The sequence below is a fragment of the Mesoplodon bidens genome, assembly GCF_964165515.1.
Source record: "Mesoplodon bidens genome assembly, chromosome: 13".
Classification (NCBI taxonomy): domain Eukaryota; kingdom Metazoa; phylum Chordata; class Mammalia; order Artiodactyla; family Ziphiidae; genus Mesoplodon; species Mesoplodon bidens.
In genome coordinates this window covers 1,211,887-1,238,494 of record NC_138169.1, presented here as the reverse complement: position 1 = coordinate 1,238,494, position 26,608 = coordinate 1,211,887, and the positions used below count along the sequence as shown (strand labels likewise).

Sequence of the window (26,608 nt, the reverse complement as noted above, 5' to 3'; positions counted from 1 at the left end):
CTCTTTGTGCCCCGCCCGGACGGAAGGCAGGCACGAGATGCTTCAGCAGCAGCGGCCCCGGCCCCCGCAGCTTCCCCTGCCGGGCCAGGCAGGCCTCGGCAGCAGCTGTGCAGGTTCCGGGGCCGAGGGGGAGCTCCCAGGGCCACGAGCGTGAGAGCGGCTGTGGCAGTCGTGGGCGAGTGTGGGATATGCTGTCTGGGCGCGGAGGAGCTGGCGGTCAGGCCGAGAGGGGCCTGGACAGCCTGACCTCGCAACGCCACCGTCAGGACAGCGGCTGTGACCGTAAATCCCAGGCGAGTGTGGGGCAGAGGGTGGCCCAGGCCATCGGCCAGGGTCACGGTGGGAGACCGACACGTGGACGTGGTCTTGGGTGGCGGCTCAAGCGGATCCACAGGGCGCAGACCTGGGCAGGCCGGCCGCCTTCTTCCACCAGGCGTCGTCTGGCTTGTCTTCAGCAATGGGGTAGGTCTGTGTTTTGTTTCCAGGTGACTCTTCTTTGTCCCGGCACACTGCGGGGGCTCACTGGATATGTGAAGGGGTGGGTACAGTGCCTGGGAGGCGCCTCCCTCCTGGAGGGGCTCCCCACTTGCATGCAGGGGGCTGGTGCTCGGGAAGCACTCCAGATGCCGTGGTCGTCCCGCTGGAGGCCCGGCTCCCGACTCCCAGCTCCCTGACCATCTGCCATCCAGCCATGCTGGCCTCACCAGGTGTTTAGCGGGCCAGCGGGAAACGGACCCAGAGGGACCAGGGTGCAACGAGGCAGGTTCCGGAAGCTTCTGGAGCAGCTGAGGTGTCAGTGAGGCCTTCAGGAAATGGTCCTCAAGGGCCAGGTGACTCTCAGGCAGGATGACTTACCTGCGGGGTTGGCACACTGGGCGTGGGGTTGAGGAGAAGACGGGCAACGGTGCCTGTGCGGTGTGAGTGTGACTTAGGCGATGGACGGGTCAGGGAGGACAGTTCTGTCCCAGCAGCATAGCTGGAGGGGGCGACTGGACCTGGTCCCCACGCCAGGGTGGGGACAGCCGGGCCAGCTCCCAGTTCAGCGTTCAAGCCCGGAGAGAGGTCAGCCGCAGGTGCCGGAGGTGTCCCTGGCCTTCCTGTGCCTGGAGCAGGGCCCAGGGTGGGGGTCAGGCCAGGCAGAGGGGCCTTCTCACCCCTCCATCCTGGCCCCCAGCCCACAATGTGGGCAGAGAGGGGCTCTGGCGAAGGCTGTCTAAATGAAGGAAGATGCTGTCGTCGTGGTTCACGGGGCCTCCCCAGTTTCTCTAGGACTTCCCTGATTTTGGCACTGAAGTCCCACGTGGTCGCCAGAACTTTCTTAGTCCCAGGCAGGCATGGAGGGTTGGTCACTTGGGGGTGTCGGGCACCAGTTGCTGGCGGGTGGTGCAGAAGCTGCCTCCTATCTGGCTAGGGCGAAGGGGAGGGGTTCCCGCTTCGGGAGAGACCCTGCGCTAAGCCACCTGCTGCCCCGACCACAGGAAAGGAGCACCTGCACATTGCATCTCTGAGGCATGGGGAAGGGGGGGCGGGGCATGGGGGCTGCGGTTTTACCCTGGGTGGGGTAGGGGGAGTTTGAGCCAAAACTTGCAGGTGAGGGGGAGTGAGCCATGTGGGTGTCAGGGCAGAGGGAACAGCCGCGCCAAGGCCCTGAGGCAGACGTGCTCTGAAGGGCATCCGGGTCGGGGCATGACAGCCTGCCCAGTGAGCCATGGGTGAGGCTCTGAAGGTAGAATGGGTGGGGCTGCACTCAGACTGGACGTGGGTGGGATGTGGCATGAGCTCCTGGAACCATGGAGAGCAGGGGCCTGAACCATGAGTCGGGAGGGCTGCTGGGGCCCTCAGGTCCAGAGCTTCTGGGAGAAGGCAACCTCCGCCACCCGCAGCCTCCTGGCCCCTTATGGGGACGGGTCTCCAGGCCCAGGGTGACATGGACATCCCACAAAGCCTTCCTCCAGGAGGTGGAGGGACAGTGGTGAGGGCTCAGGTGGGCCCTCTGCCTTCTTGCCCCTGGCGGCGAGAGTTGCCCAAGTTTGGTGACGAGGGGTGAGCTCTATGGGCTGGGGCCCAGGGACTGGGGAGCAGACCCCAGCGTGGTTCGCAGAGTAGAGGGGCCTCGCCTGGTCGGAGGGGTGTGGCCGCGCCTTTGCCTGCAGGGTCTGGGGACCTGAAAGGGCCTGATCCAGGTGGGAGCAGGCAGCCTCAGCCCCCAATGAGGGGAATCGTTCCGAGTCTGTGTTTACTAGTTGTAATTGCTTTTATCTCTCCACGGTCGGTTTACAGAAGCGAGTGAGAAACTGTATCGGTGCTGCATAGCAATCGTGTTGAGGGGAGCTACAGGTGGTCACGTAAAATCGCTGCGGGAAGATCTAGTCTGATTTCACAGCAACATGCCCACCCCCGCCCCCGTGGTCCGGGAGGGTCAGAGGGCCTGGCTACTGCCAGGGGCTTCGCTGCAGGGCCATTGCCTCAAGTCAGTGAGGGCCCGCAGTGTGGCTCAGAAGTGTGGCTGTGGGTAAAACCCCCGCACGCCTCAGCCTCGCTTCTCCCTGCAGGCCTGGGCACAGCTGCCGCGCCAGTCTACAGATGAGGAAACTGAGGCCAGTGAGGGCAGAACTCTGGCACTGCGTGTGCCCAAGCACGGCTGAGCCTTCAAAACGGGCCCAGACACCCCCCCACCACGGGGCTGGCGTCACAGGCGAGGGCAGCCCCAGCCTTGGGCCCCAAGCTCAGGCCTGGCTCGCGCTCACCAGCAGTGTGGACTGAACAGAAGCCCAGGGAGCCCTGCGCTCATTCTCACGGCAGCGGCTTGGGGTGGGAGTGGCTGCATCTGGACCCTGGTAAGCCCTGCTCCAGAGAAATCCTCCTTCCAGGAGAGGAAACTGGCAGGGCCGTTGGCTTAGAGTTCATCCTCTCGAACCTTCAGGCGGGAAACACTATGGGCCTCTCTTGGAGCCGGGACGTGTGCAGCACGAGGCCTCCTGCCTGCGGAAGCCAGGAGAGAGCCCGCAGTCCTGCCGTCCCCTCCGTCTGCACAGGCCCGTGCCTGGTGCACCTCAGCCCGGCCAAGGCAGGTGGCTTTCCTGCTCCCCCCATTCTTCCAGATGCAGAAGGTCCTGCCCTGGGCCCCACCTGCCACTGTGGGCTGTGGCCAGGATGGAGCTGGACTGAGTCCAGGCCAGGGGAGAGGCACTGGTGTTTCAAAGATTCTGACAATCTAGTTGTTTTTAACGAAAAACAACAGAATGCCAGGTTTACAGAAGATGTGACGAGTTAAAACAGTCTCTGGTTGACAGATGTGTCCTTTTTAACCACATGAACGATGCGGTGGCCGGATGTGTCTGGAGAGATGACCTAAAATTTTCCTGAGGCCCTTCCAGAACCTGTGGAGGGGCCGAGGTGGGTCCCGGAGCGCGGCGGGGGCAGGTCTGTCTGAGGCGCTCACCACGCGAGTCAGCACCACGCTTGCTTCGCTGCACGTCTGCCCTGTCCTTCTTCTTTGTTCACAAATGCTTGTTAGAAAGGTCCCGTGTGTCCCCCCGGGGCAGGCTGCCCCTGTAGATTCATGGTTAGTAGTGGACACGTTTTCTGTGTTTGCTCAGACGCACCACGGGCAGCCCTGTTCTGTTCCAGGGCTCAGACATGAGAGCCCAGAGGTTATCCCCCGGGCTAGAAGCAGTCTTCGTGACTTTAGCCAGGTAGGTCAAAAGTGGCCTCGGGTGGCCCTAGAAAGACCGAGGAGGGTTCTTGCTCCCTTCCTGCCCTGTAAAGGCGAGGCTCACCCTGCAGTGCCGCGGGACGTGCGCATCTTGGGACCAGGTCACACGGCGGCAGGATGGCTAGTTACTCTTTCCGGAAGGAGGTGGCCCATGGGGAGGTGGGGAGAGATAACTTGCCACTTTCTGTGGTGATGAGAAGGTCAAGGTGGCCCACGGTGGGGGGGCTCCGAGGTGGGGAGTCGAGAGGCCCGTTGTCAGGGCAGGCTTGGGCCCAGGGCCTGACCAGCATGGCCACAGCCCAGAGACTCACGTCCTGCCCGGGGCCCCAGGGTCTCCAGGGTCCCGGGTGTGCGGGGCGGGGTTGCCTCAAAGCCCCGCCTCCCGACGCCCGCCGACGCCCGCGGGGCCCCTCAGGTGGCGCCTGCCCGTGCCAGCCTGGCCCCAGACGGGAGGCCGTGTGGACGGGGCTTCATTTCCACCGCAGACTGAGTGCGGCAGGCGTCCCCTGCCTGCGGGCGGGCCTTGTCCTGTCTGCTGAAGGCCTGTGTGGAACCGAAAGGCCCGCCGGCTGCCCCGAGGAAGAGGGGAGTCCTCCTGTCTGACGGCCTTTCCTCCACCTTCGGACTGGAGCTACTCCCGCGGCCCTCTGGGCTCACGAGGCCGCCTGCAGCGGGTCTCAGGACGCCGGCCTGCACGGTCGTGCCGCCGCCTCCTAATCGAGCTTCGCCGGCGAGCGCACGCTGTGGGTCTCTTTCTCTGGAGGGCCCTGACTGACGCACCCCTTACAGCGTGGTGCCTGGGGACTTTCCTTGTGTCTTCCCTGGGGCCTCTGAGCGCAGCCTGCTGGGCCCACCCTTTGCACCACGATAGGGCTGGGGGGAGGTGGGCACCCACAGGTGGGCAGTGAGGCTCTGAGGTAACTGATCTGCAGGCTGGCGCCCCGTGGTCAGGAGGTGACATTCAGGGTGGACAGGTGGGGACTCTGGGGGCCTCGCTGCTCTCCAGGGCCTGTGTGGGAGCAGCCTGTTAACAGTGAGACCTTGTGGGCTGGGTGACCAGGAATATTGCTGGACCTCTCTGGGCCTTGGCCTCTGTCTATAAGGGGGATGACAGTCATGTGTCATGGGCACACCAGGAGTCAATACGTATTAAGTACTCTGCATGTGGAACGTGAGCCGTCTTCACCAGTGCTTCCTCATCACCGGAGGGACAGCCTCAGCGTTCTTCTCCAGGGAAGCCCGTGGCCATATGCTGGGCCAGCTGCTGACCAGTAGAACCTCCCTCCTGGCATCACCGTCCTGAGGAGACGGGCACCAAAGAGGGAGCATGGAACTCCTCGTTGCCTCAGGGACTTTGCACTGGCTGCTCCCTGAGGGAGGCTACCTGGGCTCTGACCAGGGGTCCTCCCCGAGCAATTCTCAAGTGGCTCCTTCCTTTCCGCCTCCCTGCCTGTGTTACCCTCCCACCTTTTTGGGTGTCGTGACAACTCGCCTGTTGGGCCAGCTCCCTCCTGATCTGGTCCCAGGTGCCTGGAGCCAAGTTAGCATAGAGTCAGCGCTCACTGCCAGTTTAATGAGTTGGCCTGTGGGCCGGGCAGGCGCTGGGAAGTCCTGGGGTCAGCAGGGGCTCTGTCGGCAGGGCGTGAGGGAGAGTGACCCCCTCGGGCTAAGATGAGCTGGTGCCCTTGGGTGTTCTGGCAGTGGCCACGGAAGTGCAGATGACCTGTGGGTGTCCCTGGGGTCTGATAGCCCAGAGTGTGAGCATGGGGAAGGGTCAATCCTGCATCCAGGACGTTGGGGTCCCACCTGCTGCCCAAGTGGAAGCCTGTGGAACTTTGGGCCGATCCATGTGTGGTGGGAGTGCTTCTGTGTGGAAGGGTGTCTGACCTCACAGATGCACCAGGACGAGCGTCCTGCCCACGGCCTCACGGTTCAGCTGACCTTTAGGAGCCCCCAACCCCACTGGCACAGCATCCCTCTCTCTCTTCCTGGTTGACGCTGAGTCAACTCCTGAGTTGACACTGGGGACAGGGCAGGGATGCAGGGCGTGCAGGAAGGTGAGTACGCCAGCCCTTGGTGTGGGGTCAGAGGTCAAGGGGTGCCACATGCCCCCTCTTGAGAGGCCGTGGATGGCCCTTCCCTCCCCAGGTCCTGCTTGAGCCGCAGGTCTGTGTGCCAGTGGATTTGGGCCTGGGAGGGGGGAGGGATCTGCTGCCACCGCCTGTGCAGCCACAGTTGTGTGCAGCCGCCGAGGGGAGGGTCAGTCAGCCTGCGACTGGACGTGGCTGCTCCCAGGCCGGGCCACGGGCCACACCAGGCGGGGCAGCTGGGGGGCTTCCGTGCCTGGAGGGACAGCCCGTCTGGCTGACCTCATTGGCACTCCTCTCGAATTCTGGGAATTGTGGGCCCCCTTCACTGGACGGGAGGAGGGACGTGGGGAGTCATCTGGAGGTAGCTGCTGGCTCCAGGTCAGAGGACCCCACGCGGGAAGCACAGCACATCCCTTCCCCTGCTGCCCGTCCAGGGGACCACAACAGGCTGGGACGTTGGTCCTTCCTGCCACCTGCTTAAGTGGCTTAGGGACGTTTCCTGGGGGGCCGTGAGGGTGTCACCTGGGATGAGTCACCATTGCCCTCATTCAGGCTTTCCTCTTCCCCTCCTTGGGCAGGTGCTTTCGGAACCTTCTGGGTCCCTTGTTGGCATTTCCTTAGCTCTCTCTTCAGCAGCCCAGTGGCGCTGGCGCTGCCCCTGGTTCCCCCATGGACCCAAGCAAGAGGCCGGTGGGTGCACCTTGCCTCTTCACCACCAGTGAATGCCAGGCATCTCTGGGCACATTGGCAGAGCTGCAGGTGGGGTGGGTCCAGGCCCCCTTTGCACAGTAGGAGCTGTGCAGGCAGTGCAGAGGCCTAGCCGCCCATGGGGATGGGAGACCATGCTGCCATTGTCGGCATCGTTTTAGCACGTGCTTATTAAACACCCACTGTGTGTCAGGCCCGGCTCCAGGCACTGGGCACAGCTGTGAGCAAGGCAGGCCCAGGTCCCTTCTCTAGGGATGACATCTGGGGTCGCTGAAGCTCTGCACACCTGGCTGACATGGAGACTGCTTTCCCAAGACAGGTTCCCATTGGGTCAGGATGCCAGTTGGGCATCCTGGAGTTGGGCTGATAAACCCACGGGTGGCTCAGGACCAGGAGATGAGGCAGCTGGAGTTGCAGCATCTCTGCCTACAGCCAGCCACTGCGGTGATGGCCCTCAGCCCAGGGCTCGCCCCGGTCTCAGACCAGGAATCCAGAGGGCACCCCCAGGATGGGCCATGCCTCCTGAAGGCCAGCACAGCTGCCAGTCTCAGCAGCTGCTTCCTGCTGAGCTTAGGTGAGGCCTCACACTGGGCCAAGGATCAGGGCCCCACGTTACTGGCTGGGCTCCTTGGGAAAGTCACCCCAGTCACCCTCCCCAAACCCCCAGTCCTGACAGGCCCGCCCACGCTCATCAGACCCGTCTCCCGCCTCCCCATTCATCCACCTCCCTTCATTCCCCTTCCTGTGGCCCTCCCAGGATGGGAGGCTCCTTCCCGAGGTGTGGCAGCCTGACGGCCCACTGCGGGGGGGTGGGTGGGGAGCGGCACCCCCAGGTAGGTGCAGTCACAAGCCCAGGGCCCCACCGTCGGCACAACGTGGTCGCTCATGGTGTCACTGGTGGGATAACACTTGCAATCGTGTCACCGCCGATTAACTGGCTTTGTCCATCCTCACCCCACAGAAGGACATGGCCCTGAAGCCACACGAGCGGAAGGAGAAGTGGGAACGTCGCCTTGTCAAGAAGCCCCGTGAGTCAGAAAACTGCCCGTCTGCAGAGCCTGGTGAGAACGGGCGGCCCCTGGAGGCAGGCAGCTCCGAGCAGGACCTGGAGCCCACCTGCGACCGAGGGGAGAAGAAGGCCCCGCTGCAGCCCACCAAGCAGGTGAGCGCTGGGCCCTCCCACTCCGAATCAAGGGCCCCCGGGCGGCCTGGGGGCCACAGCAGCACCTGGACACCACCCATCGGCATCTGGGCCTGCCTGGCAACGTGCTCCATCGTTGTTGGGTGTGGGATTAGGGGCACACGTGGATTGGGGCCGGGGGCAGCCGCCTGCCTGAGGGTTCTGAGCGGAGGCAGGAGACACCCCGGGGTGGGGGTGGTCACAGCCAGAGAAAGGCAAACCAGGCCAGGAACCCAGGAACTGGGGGCAGGGGGTGCTTGGCTCAGGCGGGACTGGTGGGTGCACCCGCTGATAGGCTGGCCCCGTTTCCCCATTGCGTCTGTCAGGCTCCGCCGACTATGGGGTGTCCAGTGTGTCTGTAACGTGTGGGGACCAGGCTCATTGCTGGGTGCTCTCCATGTGCTACAACTTATGCGAAACGCGGTGGGTCTGCGAGACAGGGAGGGAGTCACGTCAGTTGTGGTTGGTGGACCAGGTGCAAGGAGCAGCCCCGTTGGGAGGGGCCGTCCTTACTGTCACCCAGAGCCCAGCTGGCATGGGGCAGGGAGACTGGGGCCAGGGGCTTTCTCCCAGGGTATAGGGTTCTGTCCTAGGTGTCGGCTCAGCACTACAGCTGTTTTCCTCTCCAGGGACTCACTGATTTGCGCCTTCTTTTCAGAGAGGGGTTCTTCTTGGTGTTTCACACTCCACTTTCAACTCCCTTGGGGATTGGAATGCTGGTGAGGGGGCAGCATGTCTCAGGGGCCTGGGCTGGATGGGGGGTCTACAGGCACACCTGCCCAGGTGGACACGTGCTCTTTCTTCCATGCAGGTGTGCTCCCCAGAAGGGGGGCCGCTCCCAGCCAACCACTGGGACCAGAACGGCCCGGCCCAGCGCCAGCAGCAGCTCCAGCCCAGCCAGCCCCAGGGGTCACTCCCAGCCCCGTGTCAGCGCTGCCAGCCCCGTCGGGCTCTCCCGGACCCTGGGCAGCCCTTCCAGCCCCAGCGGCCACTCCCGGGTCAGCGCAGCTGGCCCCAGCGGTCACTTCTGGGCCCAAGACAGCCCAGCCAGCCCCGGCGGTCACTTCTGGGTCCAGGTCAGCCCTGCCGGCCCCAGCAGCTGCTTCCAGCCCCAGATCAGCCCTGCCGGCCCCAGCGGTCACTCCCGGCTCAGCCCCGCCAGCCTCGTTGGGCACTCCTAGCCCCCAGGCAGCGCTGCCGGCGCCTGCGCTCCCTCCTGGCCCCGTGGCAGCGCTGCCGGCCCCTGCGGTCCATCCTGGCCCCGTGTCACCTCTGTCGACCCCTGCGGTCCATCCTGGCCCCGTGGCACCGCTGCCGGCCCCTGCGGTCTGTCCTGGCCCCATGCCACCTCTGTCGGTCCCTGCTGGCCCTCTGGCACCGCTGCTGGCCCACGCGGTCGTGGATGGGCCCGTGTCTCCGTGGCCAGCCCAGCAGGGCATCCTCAGGACAGCGGTGCCGGCCGCTTCGGTCACTGCTAGCCCAGTGCCAGCGGTGCCAGCCCCCACAGTCACTCCTCATGCTGCGTCCACGCCGCCGGCCCACCAGCTCGCTCTCAGGCCAGTGCTGCTGCCCCCGGCGGGGGTTCCTAGCCCCATGCCAGCCCCGAAGGTCCCTCCTGGGCCAGCCCAGCCGCCCCCGGCGGTCCCTCCTGGGCCTCAGTCAGCCCCAGCAATTAGTCGAAACCCCAGAGCAGCCTGGCCCCCCCAAGCCTTCACTGCTGGTCCCTGGACAGCCGTGCCAACAAAAGCGGCCACTCATGGACCCAGAACAGCCTCACCCACCCAAGCGGCCACTCTTGGGCCCAGAACAGCCGTGCCGACGAAAGCGGCCACTTCTGGGCCCGAAACAGCCCTGCCAGCCCCTGCGGTCACTTCTGGGTCCGAGCCAGCCCTGCCAGCCCCAGCCGTTACTCCCCATACCTGAGCGCCCGTCACTCCTGGGCCGGCCAGCCCCACCCCGCCGGCCTCTCCTGGGGCCCCCGAGCCAGCCACGGCAGTCCCTGCTGGACCTGGTCCGGGTCCATCAGCCCCAGCTCTCCCTCCTGGCCCCAGGCCAACCCTGCCGGCCCCTGAGGTCACGACGGACTCGATCCTCCACCCCTGCAGTGGCCCGCCAGGCCCCATCTGTGAGCCCTGGAGCCTGACGCCCGTTTTCCCAGACCACCCCAGGTGTGGCTGTGCTGGGCTGGGCCAAGGCCCCCTCAGCCTGTGGCCCGAGGTGTGTTGTCAGACTGGCCGGAGGCCTTCTCCGGACAGGCCGGGCCGTTTGCGGCTGGAGGCTCGGGCTCAGCAGAGACAGGAGCCCCTGCAGGGCCACCACCGAGCCGAGGCCCCCCACGCCGGGAAGAGAGGAGAGGACCGCAGCGCCTTCCCACCTCCCGCCAGGCTGGCCCCCGCCGTGCCCACTGCTTTGTGACGTGCACGCCCCCGGGAGAGAGCACACAGCCACCCCCAGGGGCTCAGGCTTGTGGGGTGGGGGGTCCTTTAGCATCTCTCTGTGCCTCTAAAGTGCCCACATGTCCTTGAATGTTGGACTTCCGTGCCCAGGTGTGCTGCCCAGCCAGCGTGTGAGTTTGTGTGTGCATATACACGGCGTGTGGTCTGCACGTGTCTGCCTGTGCGTGGAGTGTGTGCGTGTGTGATTTTGGGGGGCGTGCCAGCTATAGGCCTTGCCCTCCTTGGGCCCCACCCCATCTGGCCAGTGTGCATTCCCGTCCCCCACCAGGCAGAATGTGGGCACACCCAGAGCCAGGCCTGAGGTCCTGCTGCTTCCCTCTGCCAAGGGTGATGTTTGTCCAGCTCTAGAGTCCTGTGACTGTGGAGAGGGGACACGATGGATGCTCAGGGCTGTCTGTGGTTGAGCAGCAACTGCTGGTGAGACAAGAGGCTCCCCCTCAGGACTCTTCTTCCACCCCAGTGACTGAGCACTGAAGCCAGGGGCAGTCTCCTGTCCACCCCCCCAGCTTTGGACCAAGAAAGCCTGCAGGGCCTGAGGCCACTCCCAGAACGTCCCCTCCCAGCATCCCACTCGTCCCCTACAGCTTTCCTGCTCCGGGACCCCTAGGACGTCCCCAGTCAGGACAGACCTCACACTACAAAACTTTCTCTGCTTCCCCCCCACTCCCACCCGACCCGCACCTGTGCTCAAGGGTCACCACCCCTTGCCCCTGACCTCTGGCTCAGGGCAGCCCCGCACCTAGTGCTCCTGGAGTCCTGGGCCCAAGGTGGGAGAGCAGCGTCGGCCCCCAGGGGTGCCCTGGCCAGGCTCCCACGCAGTGCTCTGTGCCCAGTCTCATCCGGCTGCGACAGCCACCTCTAATACCGACCCGGCTCATGGAGGCCACGGGGGTGCCCCCCGGTTTCCAGACCCCAGCCTTCCTCCCTGCTTGGTCATGAGGACCCTGGCCCTCCGGGGGTCCTGACACCCAGAGCAGAGCCTACAGATCCCTGGTCTCCCTCCCAGAAACATGGGGCTTATTTTTATGATTAAAGAAAATAAAAAGTGCTGTGCCATTATTTTTATAACAGCATCAGTGTTTGTACTTTAACACAGTATGTGTCGTGCTGGACGCGCTTTGCTCTGACAAGGGGTTTTCTGCACACCTGGACTTGCCTGTCGTTCATTCCGGCTGAGCTGCAGGAGAGCCGCCGGTGGTGGGGGGGTGGGGGGGGCGGTGCCTGGCCGGGACCTGGCTCACTGCGTCACGTGGTGTGGGCTTGGGGGCACTCGGCTTGCCATGATCACCCTCCAGGCCTCCCTGGCAGCCTCCTTGATGGACCAGCTCCACCTGACCTGTTCTGGAGCCCCGGCTCTGGAAGGGGTCTTTTTCTAGATGCCACTGAAGGCGCTTCTGAGGTCTTGTTGACCCTTCACGTTTGTTCCCACTGTTCCCTGTCGTCATGCGCTGAGGGTGGCAAGGCTTCAGGCCACCCCCTCCCTCCCAGTGCCCTGAACTCCCAACCCGAGGGGCAGCGTGAGCATCTCTGCCCCGCCCACGCCCCTGGCCCCGTGCTCTTGTCTGGGCGTGGCACGGGCAGGCCAGAACTGGATGGGTGCAGCTGCTGCCTTTCTAGGCCTTTCTGCTCTGGGCATGTTGGCTGCAGTGCTTGGGTGCCACTTAGTGGAGGAGACAGGACTGTCGGGGCACCCTCTCTGATGGCAGAAGGGGAGTGGGGAAGAGGGCTGAGTCCACAGGGACACCACGGCTGGGGCCGCCCTCCTTCCTCCCCTCCGGAGCTCTGAGGTGACTGGGGTGGGGCTGTTCCCTGTGTGATCGCTGCTGAGGAAGGGGCTTGGCTTCCGCCTGAACCTGCAGGGGCCCTCTAACCCCTACGGGGCTCCGCACGGCCGCGGCTGGCCTCAGGTTCAAAGTACTGAGACCCTGAGGGATGTGCACTTTGGCAAGGCGCCCGCTGGCCACGGAGGGGACTGGGCTGCGTGTGTTGTGTCCTGGGGGACCCGTGTTGCCATGAGAAAATGTAGGTCCAGTGTGGCCAGATCTTTGTTTCTGCAAACAACTGGAAACCTGGGTTTTTCTGTGGATTCAGGGATTTTTGAAACTTTGGTGGCTAATTCTAATTTGATGACTCACCTTGTTGGCCAAAGGACACAGCTGTGTGGGTTCTGCATGGCCTGGTGGCAGAGGTTGGGGCCCTGGCAACTGACCTGGCCCCGAGGTCGGGGTGTGGGGTGTGGCCCACCCCGTCACAGGGAGAGTAGGGCAGCCCAGCCTGGTGGGTGGGGCTGGGGTGAGTCTTTGGGGGTGTCATGGAGCTCTGGGGGAGGCCCCATGCTGCCCCAGGGAGCCCTCGGACGGAGACCAGAGCCTGGGCACAGTGCTCTACTGGGACCTCTCCTCCGGCCCTGCAGCCCACCCCCCCTTCTGCAGACTGGGCCGTGGGGAGGGGACAGGCACCTTCTGGGCAGGAGCCCCTGACTCAGCGCCTGGTCCCTGTTAAACCTGTGATGGGCAAGGGCAGTGGTGCTTGTGATTTGCTGCCAGGTTAGATCAAGCAAAAAAGAACACAGATTACCAGTGTTAGGAACGAAAAAGGTAATTCCCCCGCAGGCGCTACAGACACGGAAAGGCTGGCACAGGAACGATTTTATTCCAGTAATTGAACAACTTAGGTGAAATGAACAGATTTTTTGAAAAATACAACTTGCCAAAACCGACATAAGATGAAATAGGTGATCTGAATAGTCCTGTACCTGTTAAAGAAACTGATTTTGTCACCGGATGCCGTGCCTGCCTGTCACGGCCAGCCCACCACCATCTCACCAGCAAAGAGAAGCTGACCTCACAGTCGGCCCAGGGACTGTGTCCAGCGACCACGCCTGTGAGGCAGCATGTTGCTAGTGCCATTTTCAGATGAGGGCACTGAAGCAAAAGACAAGCAGCAACAGCAATAACAACACGAGGAAGCATCTCTGTAACTTGCCCAAGACAAGCGGGAAAAGTGGCTGAGCCAGAATTCAAACCAGGTGGCTCGGCTCCAGAGTCTCTGCCCTTGACCCTGACCTTTCCGTGGAAGACAGCTGCAGCTGGCCGGCTCCGTCTCCCTGCCTGTCTGCAGGCAGCGAGGTTCCTCTCAGGAGCTCACTTGAGCATGCCCTTCCCTTGCTGAAAGCGTTCTGGAAGGTCCCCTCCACCCTCGGGAAGTCCTGGCTCCTGGCTATGGCCTGAGCTCCCCCTCCCCCCACAGCCTGCCTCCCAGCTCACTCACCCTGTGGCTCAGCTCCCGCACCGCCCACCCCTCCGCGCGCGCCCTCCCTCCCCTGTGCCTGTGCCCCTCTCCCGCCTTTTTTTTTTTTTTTTTAATTTTTATTTTGACTGTGCTGGGCCTTCGCTGCAGCACGTGGGCTTCTCTAGTTGCGGTGCGTGGGCTTAGTTGCCCCGCGGCATGTGAGATCTTAGTTCCCTGAACGGTGATCCAGCCCGCGTCCCCTGCATTGGAAGGCAGATTCTCAACCGCTGGACCACCAGGGAAGTCCCCCATTCCCCTCTCTTTCAGCTCACCCTTCTGCGGTGTGGTGATGACCCGTCTCTCATCTGCACCCCTCCACCAGGCCTGGAAACCCCGAGGCTAGTAGAGGGCTGGGCCCCTGGAGCCTCAGTAAACGCCGAGAGTGAGACAGAGAGTCGCAGAGTTCTGGGTGCACTCCACGCTGGCCCGTCCGTCCTCCTCACCATCACACCTGTCGGCTGGGCCCATATTTGTTTGCCAGTTTGTTTAGGGGTTTTCTAATCACTTACAAGACAGTTTCCAGACTGGGCCGGGTAGAGTCCTTCCAGAAGATTCACACTTGGCCTCTGGCAGATGAGCATCGTGGTGGGGAATAAGCTCTGACACCTACTAGCGGTGTGGCCTTGGGCAGGTGACTGCCCCTCGGTGCCTCAGTTTTCTCATCTGTACAGTGGGGTAATGACACCCCTCCGTAAGGGTTTTCGGTGAGTCAATTTAAAGTCAGAACCATTCTGGGTCCTGGCTAGCTGCTGTAAATGCCTGGCTCCTTTAATGTGGATGGTTTCTCCCACCTCCACCTGTTCTGAGGCCTGGGCTGCAGCTTGTGGGGAGGGGCAGCCGCGGGGGGCTTTCCTGGGTCATTCCTCATCCTCCCCCCCCCCAATCATGCCGTCATCGTCATCCTCAGCTCTGCGCCAGCCTGGCTGGGACCACGCATGCGGAGGTGCAGTTCCAGGGTTAGGGGCCCGGGCTCTGCAGTGGCCCCAGGCAAGGACTCCTTCCTTTAGATGGCCTGTGTCCTCGTGTAAAGTGGGGCTGTCAATGCTACATGCACCTCAGGTTGCTGAGATGAAAAACGGAGTTGGCGTGCACGGTCCATGCTAGACACGCTTGTTTGCTGCTCTTATTGTGGTTACTGCTTTATCGTTATTCCCTGTGGAAGGGTTCCTCCTGCCTCCTGGGTGAGGCCTGGCCGGGCGAGGCTCAGCTTTGGCCTCCTTGGCAGGCTCACCTGGCCCCATCCTGCGGGGGAAGTCCGACGGCCTGGCAGGGCCTAAGGGCAGAGTGCTCGGCCTTTCCGTGGCTTTGGCGCCTGGGCCCGGGGCCTGCAGCCTAGGGAGCAGTAGGCTGGGTGCTGAGGCGGCCTGCAACACGGGCCCCCACCCCAGACAGGACCCTCACGTGGACGGAGCATGGGGGACTTGCTGAGGGGCGCTGTTGGGAGGAGGGCGGAGGGGAGTGGACGCCTGGGGCGCGGCCGGCACCCACCCCACATCCCCGGCCCGCCGTGCTCTCACAGCCCGTTCGGCGTGTACTTCTTTGGGCTCTGTTGTCAGTCCCTGTCTGGGTCCGGGAATGCCTCGGTGACTACGACACCCGTTGGAGTTCCAGACAGGCATGACAGGAGTGGGGAGATTTGGGGGTGACAAGAGGCCTGCCTGGAAATGGAAGGGGGCTGCTTTAGACCAGGGGATCGGGGCGGCCTCACCCAGGAGGTGACCCGAGCTGAGGCCCGAGTGACAAGGAGCCAGCTGGCCAGTACCCTGGGATAGGGGTGGCACAGGGCCTGGGCAAGTGTGAATGCCACTCGCCCACAGAGGGGCCACTGGGGGGGTTTAAGCTGCGCAGTGACGTGAGCTGAGTTATGTTTTTCAAAATTCACACTGGAGGAGGGCTGGGCAGCTGCAGGGAGGTGCTTGTGGCTTGACTCAGCAGACAGATGGGGACAGCAGTGGAGCAGGCTGAGTTGCTCAGCCAAAGAGTGGAGGTGAGATGGAGCCCAGAGGACCCTGCTCTGGTGGCACACGCACCCAGAGTCCACTGGCACGACTGGGGGCAGGACACGGCACACCATCCCGGTCCCCCAGCAAGAGGGGCCACACTCAGGCACAGGCAGGGTGTCGCGGACACTCACATGCACTTGCTTACATAGAGCTCCCAGAGCCTGCTGGCTCCTCGGGTTGTAGCCTCAACTCAGCCAGCATCCCGTACACAGTCTGTTGTACGTCTCCATCCCCCATCTGTCCATCCATCCATCAGTCACCCATCTGTCCATCTGTCCATCCGGCCGAGTCCCAGGGGAAGGACGTGGAGCAGCGGGAGGGGTGGCCGGCCTCCGAGGGCAGCAGCTCGCCCCCTGACCCTGTGCTGGCCGTGGGACTCTCCCCACTGTGCCGGGCCCCATGCCAGGTAGTGGGGACTTAGGACGGCCCCTGCCGATTGGGCACTCGCGGTCCAGCGACCCTGCTTCGCTCTCAGAGGGACACCTGGTGACGCAGGAGTGGAGGGAGCGTCGGGAAGGATTCCTGGGAGAAGCAGGGCCCACGCCCGCCCGGAGCCGGGGCTCCTTACGGCTGACTCCATGGCTCTGGAGCCTCCACCCCTTCGCAGCCCGGAGAACCGCCCCCCTCCCTCCCGCTTCCCCGGGTCACCCGGCAGCTGCAGTACCACACTTCACCAGCAGGCGCTGCTGTCAGTCGCGGACGCCAGCCTGCAATGCTGCACTCGGGGTGACCGTCCTCCTCGCGGAGCTGGGGGGTGTGCTGTGCGCATGCGGAGGAGAGGCCGTGCAGGCCGCCTTGTCGGGTGGGGCGGGGGCCCTGGCCTTCCTCGCCCACCCCAGCGTCGGACCCTCCCACCAGCCCCCTCGTGGGTGTGTTGGCACGGTCTGTGAGCAGGGCCCCTCCCTGGGCCAGCCTTGCTCTGTGGCCCTGCCCGAAGCCCGGGCTCCCCAGAGTGGGAGGTAGAGCACAGACGCGGAGCTCGGAGGGCGGGGCCGGGGGGCGGGGCGCTGAACAGAGTAAAGGATGTGATGTCCTCACTGCTGCCACATGCCAGGTGCGGCGGGGTGCAGGTTCACTGGGGTCAGGCGGCCCCCTGAGCGACAGGGAACGGGTTACAGAGCAAGTAGTCGGGGCGGCAAGGGGCTTCCTGGGCAGAGCTTTGGGTTTACAGCCCTGGGGCACTGATGTAGCGGGGGTGACAGAGGGGCTAGGGGGCGGGGCACCATGGGGCAGGGGGCCCCATCCCCGGCACAGCCTGGGCCTCGGACCCTGCTGCAGTCCAGGCTTCAGGTGGACCGGACAGGCTGTCGCCCCCCACTTAGCCGTGCCGGGCACCTGCTCCGGGGGCTCATGGAAGGCTTCGGAGCCCACAGAACGCACTGGGCACTGGGGATCGGCTGGAACGAGCAGGGACCATGAGTGAGGGGCGAGAAGGCAGATGGGTTCTCATGGGTGAGCGCAGCTCGGCCCCCCAGTCCAGCCCGCGGGGGCCAGTCAGGGCCATGGGCTTGACCTATGGCTGCCCACTCGTCCTTGAGGTGCCCAGGGCAGTCACCTGGGGCGCCCAGGAAGGTCTCTGAGACCCAGACCCACGGTGTCCAATCCCTGAGGAGGCCCAGAAGCCCTTGGTTTGCACGGGGGGTGGTCCCTGAGAGGAAATTGGGGTGCTGGGAGGAGTGGGGAGTGAAGGAGGAGGGGCCTCCGCCGCAGGCCTGGGTTGCCATGTGGCCCCGGCACGGAGAGGCCCGGTGTGTGCACACGCGTGTTTGTGTGTGTTCGCTGAGTGGACACAGGGTGGGGTGCCTGGGCTGTCGGGAGCCTGTTTCTGCAGGGGCGTCGTGGAGTTGGCCACGGCGGCACTGTTCCTGACTCCCTTCTCGCTGGGATGTGCCTGACCCTTGCCCCACCCCCCAGAGCCTGTCCCCTGACTGGTTTGAAGGAGACTCTGGGTGGCCTCCGCCGCGGCCCCCTTCTCAGGGTCCCCCAGGGTCTGCCCTAGGCCATCCTCCACCCCTTCCCCTCCCAGGCCTGCAGGTGTGGAGGCCAAGTGGGTCTCTCCTTATCCTGGAGGCCAGTGCAGACCAGCCGTGGGTCAGAGGGCACCTCCCACCCCTGGGGGCGGGGGGAGAGGCGTGGGGCAGAACGCAGAGCCCCTGAGAGGGTGTGTGTGCTCGTGTGCACTCCTGAGAGCTCCATGGGCTGATGCTCGTCTGCGGGCAGAGCCGTCTGGTGGGGCGTGGGCTCCTGCAGGGGCTGTCGCGTGCGGCTGTCTGGGTTGTGCACTGCACAGCTCCAGGGCCGCCACCCCACTGTCTCCAGAGGGGGCGTGTGCACCTGCACGCGCGCAGCAGTCGGGTGTGCGGAGGGAGGGTGCCTCTGCCCCGTCTGCGCGGCACGGCTCTAGGGGTCGCGGGGGCCCCGTGTGCGCCCTGCTTCAGCCAAGGGTCTCGGCAGGGTGGTGTGCATGCGGGGCACCGGGCAGGTGTCAGGAGCAGGTGGGCGATGGTCGGGATGTGGGCAGGAGAGGCCTGGGTGGGTTCACGCAGGGCCGTCCAGGGGTTCTCAGTAGCCCTCGTATCTGTGTGCTCTGGTGGGTGCTGGTCTGTGAAGGGTCTAGAGTCCCGGTGAGCCTGCTCACTGCTGGAGAGAGGGGTGCCGGGTACCCCCAGCCAGCCCCAGGGCATCCCAGGCCCAGGGCGTTTCCTCTCCCCACCAGGGGGGAAGCCACCTGATGTGCAGCTTGAGGGGCAGCCTGGGGACACCGCTGGGTCCCACCTCTTGAGCCCCTTCTCAGCCGCACCCCCTGGACTGGCCGCCTACTCCCCACACTCTGTGGGTCTGATCACCAAGTGGAACCACATGCTGCCTCTCTGTGGCCAAGTGCGTTTGGCGGCCGGCCCGGGAGACAGACGCTTCCTCCTGGGATGTGCCACAGAACCCAGGGCCCCAGGTGCTCCTGGGGTGCCTCAGTCTGAGGGTGGTGTCCCTAACCCTGCTGGTCTGAGGGAAGTGTCCTCTCCCCACCCTTCTGAGGGCCGTGCCCTGACCCTGCCAGCTGGAGAGCAATGCCCTGCTTCCACATATCCACCCGTCTAAAGGGGAGTCCTGGCCCCGCCAGCCTGAGGACATGTTCTGGTGGTGTGCCACCTTGCACGAGCCGACTGTTACGTGTTCAGGAATTTTGCACACCTCGCGGAAGCCACCAGTGCTCCCCGTTAGGGCTCTCCTCTCCCCCAGGGAGCCGCACTGCTCCCAGGAGTGCCACCCCCCTGCCCTCCCCAATAGCCTCGTGACCCACCTCCTCACCTTTCAGAAGTGTCACCTGCTCAGTGAGGCCCTCCCTGGCGACCCTTCTTTACTCTTCTCTGCTGTTGTCCTTCCAAAGCACCTGTGGCCATCTGCCGACCGTGTGCTGGCCTCTCTGTGGGCTTCAGGAGGGCAGGGGCTTGTGTCTGTTTGTGTTCATCGCCCAGAATAGAGCCAGTTCATAGGCACTCAGTAAGCCTTGGGTGGGTGGATGGATGGATGGGTGGACAGGTAGATGGGTGGATGGATGGATGGATGGATGAATGGATGGATGACTGGGTGGATAGGTAGATGGTGGATGATAGGTGGATGGGTGGATGGACGGGTGAGTGGATGGCTAGATGGGTGGGTAGGTGGAAGGGAGGAGGGATGGATGGGCAGATGGATAGAGCACAGGGCCCAGGGGTGGGCACAGGCTCAGGGGCTCCCAGCTGCCCTCCCAGGACAATCAGTGCCCAGGGAATCTGAGCTTATCTCTCCAGCTCCAGCTAGAAATGGAGGCATGGCATCCCTGGCCTTCTGGCATAGCTGGCTAGCAGCATTTCTGAGCCGCTAGGAAGCGGACAGGGCTACAGGACAGCCAGACCCCAGCTTGGGCTGTTTGGGGTCCTGGCCTAGGAAGAGAAGGTGACCAGCCATCCCAGTCCAGGGTTGGGGTGGTTCCCAGGGCACAGGACTCAGTTTTACAGGATTTTCTGGGAAATGGGGCTTTCAGAGCTAAAACCGACTGCCTGAGGAAGGATGACAGACCCCAGCCTGCCCGCCTCTGCAGGGCACCTCCGAGGAGTCAGGATAAGGCATCCTCTCTGAGGCCCAGCTTAGAGAGGAGACAACTTGTGTGAATGTATGAAGTGGAATGTGGCATCCTCCCTCCTCACATTTCAGCTGTGTGGGGGTTGTTCTTCAGCCTCTGCTTCCGCTCCTGCTTCGCTGGGTGTCCTTGTGCAGTGAGCAACCTGCACAACTATACACAGCGGCCCTGCGCCAGGCCTTTCCTGTCCTTGCAGTGTCTCTGGGTCCAGCCTTCTTCTTCTTGGGCAGGGACCCTGCTCCGAGCCCAACCCAAAATACTGTCCCCCAGCAGTGAGTGTGGGGCTTATGGGGGTGCTTACTAATGATCAGAGCTGTGAGTCTCAACTGGAGCTGCAGCAGAACCCCCCCAGAGGGCCTGAGGACACAGCAAGTCTGAGGTGGGGCCTGAAGGTGCGCATTCGCTCTGCTAACAAGCTCCCGGCTCCTGCTGCTGCTGCTGCTGCTGGTTCAGGGACCCCACTTTGAAAGCCACTGGACGAGGTCATTTGTTTTCTTGCAGAGGCTCCTGCCAGCAAGGCAGTGAGCAAGGTCCCCCAGGTTCCCATATTCCCTCCTTTTGGTGAGACCTGTCACGGGGTCCAGAGGCAAGAAAGGCCCATCCCTGCAGGGCAGTTAGAGCCCACTGGGGGCAACAGGGACAGCTGGTGGCTTCTCGGTGCTGGAGAAGGGTTCCGGCTCACACACAGAACCTCTTACCCCCATAGTGCCTGTGAAGGGCTCTGTCGGCACCCCCATTTCACAGATGAGAAAACAAGCTCAAGCACAGTCAGAAGAGGCAGCGTTGGCCCAGGGGCTGCACATTCACCGCTTGGCTGAGCACAATGGAGCTAGTGAGGCTGGGGTGCCACGGACTCACGATGGGGGTGCTCCTGCCTGGGGTAGGACTGGAATCCCACCCTGGGCCTGCCTTGGGGCCTGCCCGGGGGTGGCTGTTCCAGCTTCCCAAGAGAGGTTGCCCTCTCCTGGGTCCTTGCACCCAGGGCCCGGGCTGTGGATGGACACTGGCTCTGTGTTTTGTCATTACACTCTGCGGGCCACACATGTAGGGGCCTGTGGCTCTGGGGAGTTGTACCCCATCTCAGGGCTTAGGTTGGCCCTGGGGAGCAGGGGCTCTGAGGGGCTGCCTCGAGAGAGGCTTCTGGCTGAGCCCACCCTGGGGTCTGCAGGAAGAAGGGCTCAGGCCATAAGGGGATTTCCTGGGGACTCGAGAATATTCCAGAGCATAGCTGGTGCACCTTGCTGACCCGTCCTGACCTTCCGCCCCGGCTGGGGTCTCTGGGGCTGAAGGATGCTTATGACAAAACGGCTGGGTGTGGAGGACTGGGCCTGCCTGACCCTGGTCGTGGCACAGGTTCTGAGCACCCCTGAGCTAAACGAGCTTGTGCACTGGGCTGGGAGGCCTGTGGGTGGAGAGGAGGGCAGGACGTTCGCACGCCCCCCAAGGTGCCCCACAGGGACAGTGGCAGCCCCTGGAGCAGGGGTCATCGGGTGCTAGGCAGCGTGCAGGCCAAAAAGCACAGCCTCGGTGTGCTGCTAGGAGGCGTCAGACACGCAGACAAAGGTTTGGGCTGTCAGTGTGTGTCCAGACGAAGCTGTAGGAATGTTCCAACACGGGGAGGCTGGAGAGACCGGGAGGTGGTGGGATGGCCGAGCTCAGTGGGTCCTGCCAGGAGGGCACCAGGAGCTGGCAAGACATGGGTGGAGGCTGGCCTGGTTCAGGGGTGGTGACTTCCTGGGCCTGGGAGGGTGGAGGTCTGGGGCTGTGATGTGCATCCCTGCCCCGCAGTTTTGTGAGGTTTGAAACTATTTCCGAGTAAAAAGAAAGATGCAAGCAGGATGCTGGGTCCACTTTCCACGCTGTCACTTAACCTCTCTAGGCCTTGGTTTCCTCCTCTGTAAAGTGGGCACAAAGCATCTAACAGGGCTTTTGTGTGAGGAGCAAAGAGCTGAGGGCCCGCCAGGTCTACAGAAATTCCGGCAGGTATATGACACAGCAGCGCCCGTCCTAGTGAGTACTACTTGCTTCGTTCTGCAGATGAGAGAACTGAGGCGCAGAGAGGTTGAGTCATGGCCCAGGACACAGAGCGGGCAGCGGCTCTGCAGGCCTGGCAGCCCTGACTGCCCACCTTGGGTTGTGGTGCGGACTGAAGGGGCCCCGGAGCGATGTGCATGCCGGGAGCGGGGGTGAATCGCCGCCGGCCTGTCTTGACGCCCCATGACCGGCCCTGCTGGAGTGGAAGAGGGCAGGGCGGCCCACTGGCCCGCTCCCCATCCAGGACTCTTCACGGTCGTCCACTGGGCCAGCGGGAGGAGAGGACAGACAGAGTGGGCAGCAGTTTAGGCTGCTGAGTGCTCACCCTTTGCTCTCTGAGGCGTGTCTTTCCCCTTCTGGGTAGGAGTGGGCGGTGGTGGGTTGTACACGTTCGACTCCGCCCGTGCCGCCCCCTCCCCAGGTTTCAGCCCAGAGGGACCGTGTCGAGGAGGGGGGAGGAGGCCGAGCCTGGCTGTGCCCCGGCCCCACCCTGCAGGGTGTTTGCTGAGCCCGTCTCTCCCGTTCCCCAGATGAAGGTCACGGTGTCCAGAGGGGGCGACCACAACAGTGACGGCGACAGCGTCCGAGAAGCCACCAGCTCCCGGAGGAGCAGTTCTCGGGACCAGCTCAGTGATGTGAGTAGCCCAGCCGCTCACCGGAGCATTTCTGGGTCCCTGGGGTGACTGCCAGACCAGCCCCCAACCTTCAGACACTGCAAGCCGTTTGCTTAGGGCCCCAGAGTCTCAACTGAGGGTTCTGTGCTCACAATTAGCATCTGCCTTCATTAAAACATGATTTTTCACTAATTAGGGCTTCCCCGTTAGGAGAGATTTAAATGAGGAGAAACCATGAGGCACTGGCAGGGGCCCGTGGAGGCGACCGTGCTGGGGTGCAGGTCCTGTGTCCCGCTGGGGGCAGGCTCTGGGTTGGTGCCAGGCTCGCAGCCGGCAGGGATGTGGATGGGGAATGACTCCCACAGATGTGTTTATTAAGAAGGGCAGGGGGAGCGTCTCTGGCCCGGTGAGTAGGTCTGGAACTGCAGGGAACAAGCTGGAAGCACTCCCACCCGCCCAGGCGGACCAGCCTGTCAGCTCAGGCTGGCAGTGGCATGGGTGTCCAGCAGTCCAGCTCTCTGCCTGGATGCTGAGGCAGCCGCTGGGGGCCACACGGAGGGGAGGGTGCCCCGCTGAGGCGCAAGCTGGCCTGGGTCTGGGGAGACCCTTAGGTGTCCTGCCTAAAAGACGGGTCCCTGAGCTCAGGTCCCGGGGTGGGTGTTCTTGGGGCCCAGTGTGGGGATGACCCAGGCAGACAACACACAGGAGCTCCCGCTGGGATTTGGCCCACAGTGGGGGTGCTGGGTAGCCCTCCAGGGCCCCCGGGTCTCCCTGGACCGTGGAGAAGGGGATGGGCAGGTGATGTAAGGGCTAGGGGTGGGGACAGAGGGGCCCCAGGGGGAGGGAGGGCTCAGGCAGAAGGGTCCCCAGGAGGGGGCACTGCTCCTGGAAGAGGCCTTTGTCTTCTTGACCCCCAGCTGCAGAAGTGGTCGCAGAGCAGAGGTGGGTTTTCTGCAGGGCTAAATGGAACGAGTCGTCTCTCATTATCATTTAAATGGGGGCTGGGGAGGGCGGCACGGGAGGCCAGGAGGAGGGCCTAATTGCCCGGCTCCAATCTTGTTGCCACAAGATGGGAAAATAGGCTGGTAATTGTCTGGGGCCGCGGGGGCCGCCCTACTTCGAGCTCCTCTAATTGCCAACCGGGGTAAATGAGCGGAGACCGATTCTGAGCACAGCGCCAGCGGCGTGAGGGCGCAAGCTTGGGGGCAATTATGGCACCCTACCCACCCCCACCCCCACCCCCAGCAGCAGGGCCTGGGACTGGGCCACCCCTGGTGGTGAGGGACCCCCACTGCAGTGAGCTTGGCCTGGCAGACCCCCAGGGGCTGGCCCGGGCGGCCAGGGTCTGCCTGGGGAGGGGAGGGGTGGCCTGGCCTCAGCTGAGCAGAGCAGAGTGGTGCAGGCTGCAGTGGTCACCCTCCCAGAAGAATCTTGGCATCTGGACCTCAGTGCGGTCTGGACCCTGGTCTGTGGGTCCCACACACCTCAGACAAGCCCGCCCTCGCTGACTGCGCCAGTGTCCCCCGCACACACACCTGCCCGGTCACCATGTCCTGTCCGCCTGGACCTCAGGGCTCAGCCCTGGTGACCACCGCCAGCCCTGGGGAGCTGGTGAAATGCACTTGACTGGTCTCTCCCATTGGATCCGAAATGCCCTTTTGAACCAGAGGGAGCTCCATCAAGCATTGTTGGGATCACCCTCACAGGACCTCTGGGGTGGCTGCCAGCCTCCAGGCCACAGCTGACCCGCACATCTTGACATCTGAGGCCCCAGTTGCCCAGCTCCTCCTCCAGGAAGGCTTCCCGAGGTTTCCTGCTGGACCCTGTGACCTGGGAGTCTCGTGGGTGGTGAGGGCAAGGTCGACCTGAGCACAGAGAGGGGGTCGACCCCTGACCCAGAACCCCATGTGGAAAGGTGGGGTTGGTCCTCTGGGAGGGACTAAGATCTGGCCAAGGGCTGAGCCCATCCCCGAGGAACGTGGGGAGACCCCGCTGGGCTGGACCACATCTCCAGGTCTGGGGGTCGGAGGCTCCTGGTGCGGGTCTTCAAGCCAGGCCCCAGGCCGATCTGGGCTCCATGGTGTTTGGCATGGCCCCAGGCCAGAGTTCCAGCAAAGACCCCGGAGGGGGCTGCCGGGCTCTGCCGGCTCAGGTCCTCGGAGGAGAGGGTGGCCATCAGGGGTGGCCAGCGGTGCCTGACTGTCCTTCTTCCTTCCCTGCAGAGCTCGGCGCAGGCGGTCTCAGGCAGAGGTTACTCCGTAAGTCTCCCGCCCTGCTTCTGCTGTCTGCTCCCCCCACCCCGGCCCTCAGGAGCTCCGACTGTGCCAGGCGCTGCCCCCAGGCTGGAGGGGGGGTTGGTGCAGGTTGGGGGTGGGGCCAGAGTGGGCAGAGGCTCCAAGGGAGCGTCCCTCCTGGGGTCCTGCCCTGCAGCCCTGGCCTGCGAGGAGTGTGGGTGGGCCGGACACTCTGCCTCTGGGTCCTGTGGGGCAGCGCTTGGTGTCAGGGGTCCCACCCGTGGAGCAGCTGCCCCCCAGCGCCCTGACACCATCTCCCGGACCATACTCGGCTGGGCCGGAGAGTCTGGACCGAGGTGTGAGGCCCCAGCCCCTTAGCTGTCGTCTGGGGCCCAAGGGCAGGAGGGGGACGGCCTGCTGCTGCCTGATACTCCAGCCAAGGGGGGGCCCCATCCCTGTCCCCCAGCCCCCTCCTCACGACTTTATTTCATTTCCTCTTAAGTATCAGGAGGACTGTTAATGACACCATAAATCCCAGAGCTCCATAAAAGCCATTTCTGCAGATTTACAGCCGTTTCGGCTCATTGGAGGGCAGGGTCCTGGGCTCCGCCCGCCTCATCCCCACATCCCCTGATTTACTGCGAGTTGCAGAGTTCCAGGGTTTGACAGGCAGCCTCTCTAAGTCACAGGGGCTTTTCATAGGGTGTGTAATTAACCCATTAATTCCCCGGGTGGCAGGGACAGCCATGGATCCCTCCTGTACTCGCCCCCAGCTCCCCGACCCCCAGGGTCCACTGGCCCAGGCAGCTCTGCCTTCCGCCTGTAGCCCCGGGCCAGGCCATAGCTTCTTCGAGCCTTTGACCTGGGGGGCTGGACACTGCTGGGTGGCGGTCCCGGGTGCCGCCGAGGGGTGTCTTCCCGGGGAGGCCTCTGCCCTCCTGGGGCAGCCTTGGTGCTCTCATCCGTGGTCACGGTCATGGCTGGTGGCCTGTGCTGCTCCTTCCTCCCGTGGGCCTGGGCGGTCCTGACACACCAGCCTCCCCTGGAGCTGACTGTGTTGGCAGTGACATTCAGGCCAGGAGCTGGGCCAGGACCAGGGCTGTGGGAGATGGTGGGCAGTGTGGTGCAGGTCGGCATGGGGGCGAGCTGGCACGGTAATGGGGACAGTGGGGGCCAGAACGCCCACCGGCCTGCATCGGCCCCAGAGGGTCCAGGAGTCCCGAGAGGCTGGGCCCAGGGACGCCTTGTGTGGAGCCTCCCGCTGGGTCTGAGATGCCCAGGGCAGCTGGGGTCTCCCTGCCCCAGGTCTCCTTGCCAGAGCTGCTGGGCGGCCCTTCTGCTTCCAAATCACCATGTGCCATTCGTGGTTTCTCCCCAGAACGCTGCTTTGAATGTTTCCTGGAGAAGAACCTGTAATTAACATGCCAGCTGCTTGCAGCTTAGCTCCGTACCGCCGCTGCACGGGAGTGACAGATGGTGGCGGGCAGGGGCCCAGCCTGCTGCTCAGCCGTGGGGTTCCTGAACCATGTCTGCAGACGCCTGTGTGTGCGCACCAGGCCCTGGTGTGAGCAGATGTGTCCACAGGTCCCTGATGTGTGCCGGCCAGCACTGCAGGGCATGCATGGTCAACCCGGCCCTGGTGGCCCTCTTGCCTAGTTGGCATGGTAGCAGGTGGGGCTGCCCCTGGAGCTGGAGGAATGGAAACGGGCCCAGAGGACCCTTGCCCAGCAGGCAGCGGCTCGGGGCTGGGGGCAGGAAGGCAGCTCTGCCAGGAGCCAGGGGGCTGGGGTTTGGAGGCCAGCTGGGCTGAGCTCAGGGCGGCTGCAGTCCTGCCTCTAGATCCAGATTTCACTGTGGAGGCCTCAGACACACCTGAGGGTGCCACTCAGGTTGGGGGCCGTGTCTGTGTGTGGCTCTCAGTGAAAGGGGAGTGTGTGTTGTGTACCCCTGTGTGTTGACATATGTCGGTCACATGCACGTGCCTTGAGGCAGTGTCTCTGTGTGGCCATGCGGCTGCACGCCTACGCCTAGAAGCGTTACGTGTTTCTCTCTGGCCATCTGCGAGTGTGTCTGGGTCTTGTCCTCTCGAATGTCTGTCTGGAGGTGCCCGGATGTGTCTGTGTATGTAGCAGGTGGGTGTGTGCCACACGTGTGTATCTGCATGTA

At 63.7% G+C, this 26,608-nt stretch overlaps 1 protein-coding gene across 10 annotated transcripts in view; it reads left to right on the top strand.

The window, feature by feature from the left end:
- The window catches only part of FBRSL1 (fibrosin like 1), an 84,033-nt gene that overhangs the window by 8,445 nt on the left and 48,980 nt on the right, over positions 1-26,608 (top strand). For 8 of the 10 annotated variants that reach the window (XM_081253385.1, XM_081253384.1, XM_081253387.1 and 5 more), the window contains exons 2-4: positions 7,475-7,675; positions 22,125-22,229; positions 24,431-24,466. In XM_081253385.1, the coding sequence (XP_081109511.1) occupies positions 7,475-7,675; positions 22,125-22,229; positions 24,431-24,466 (342 nt within the window). Of the gene's footprint in view, positions 1-7,474; positions 7,676-8,504; positions 11,200-22,124; positions 22,230-24,430; positions 24,467-26,608 lie in introns of those variants that run through there. The other 2 variants (XM_081253391.1, XM_081253389.1) reach the window with 2 other exon arrangements.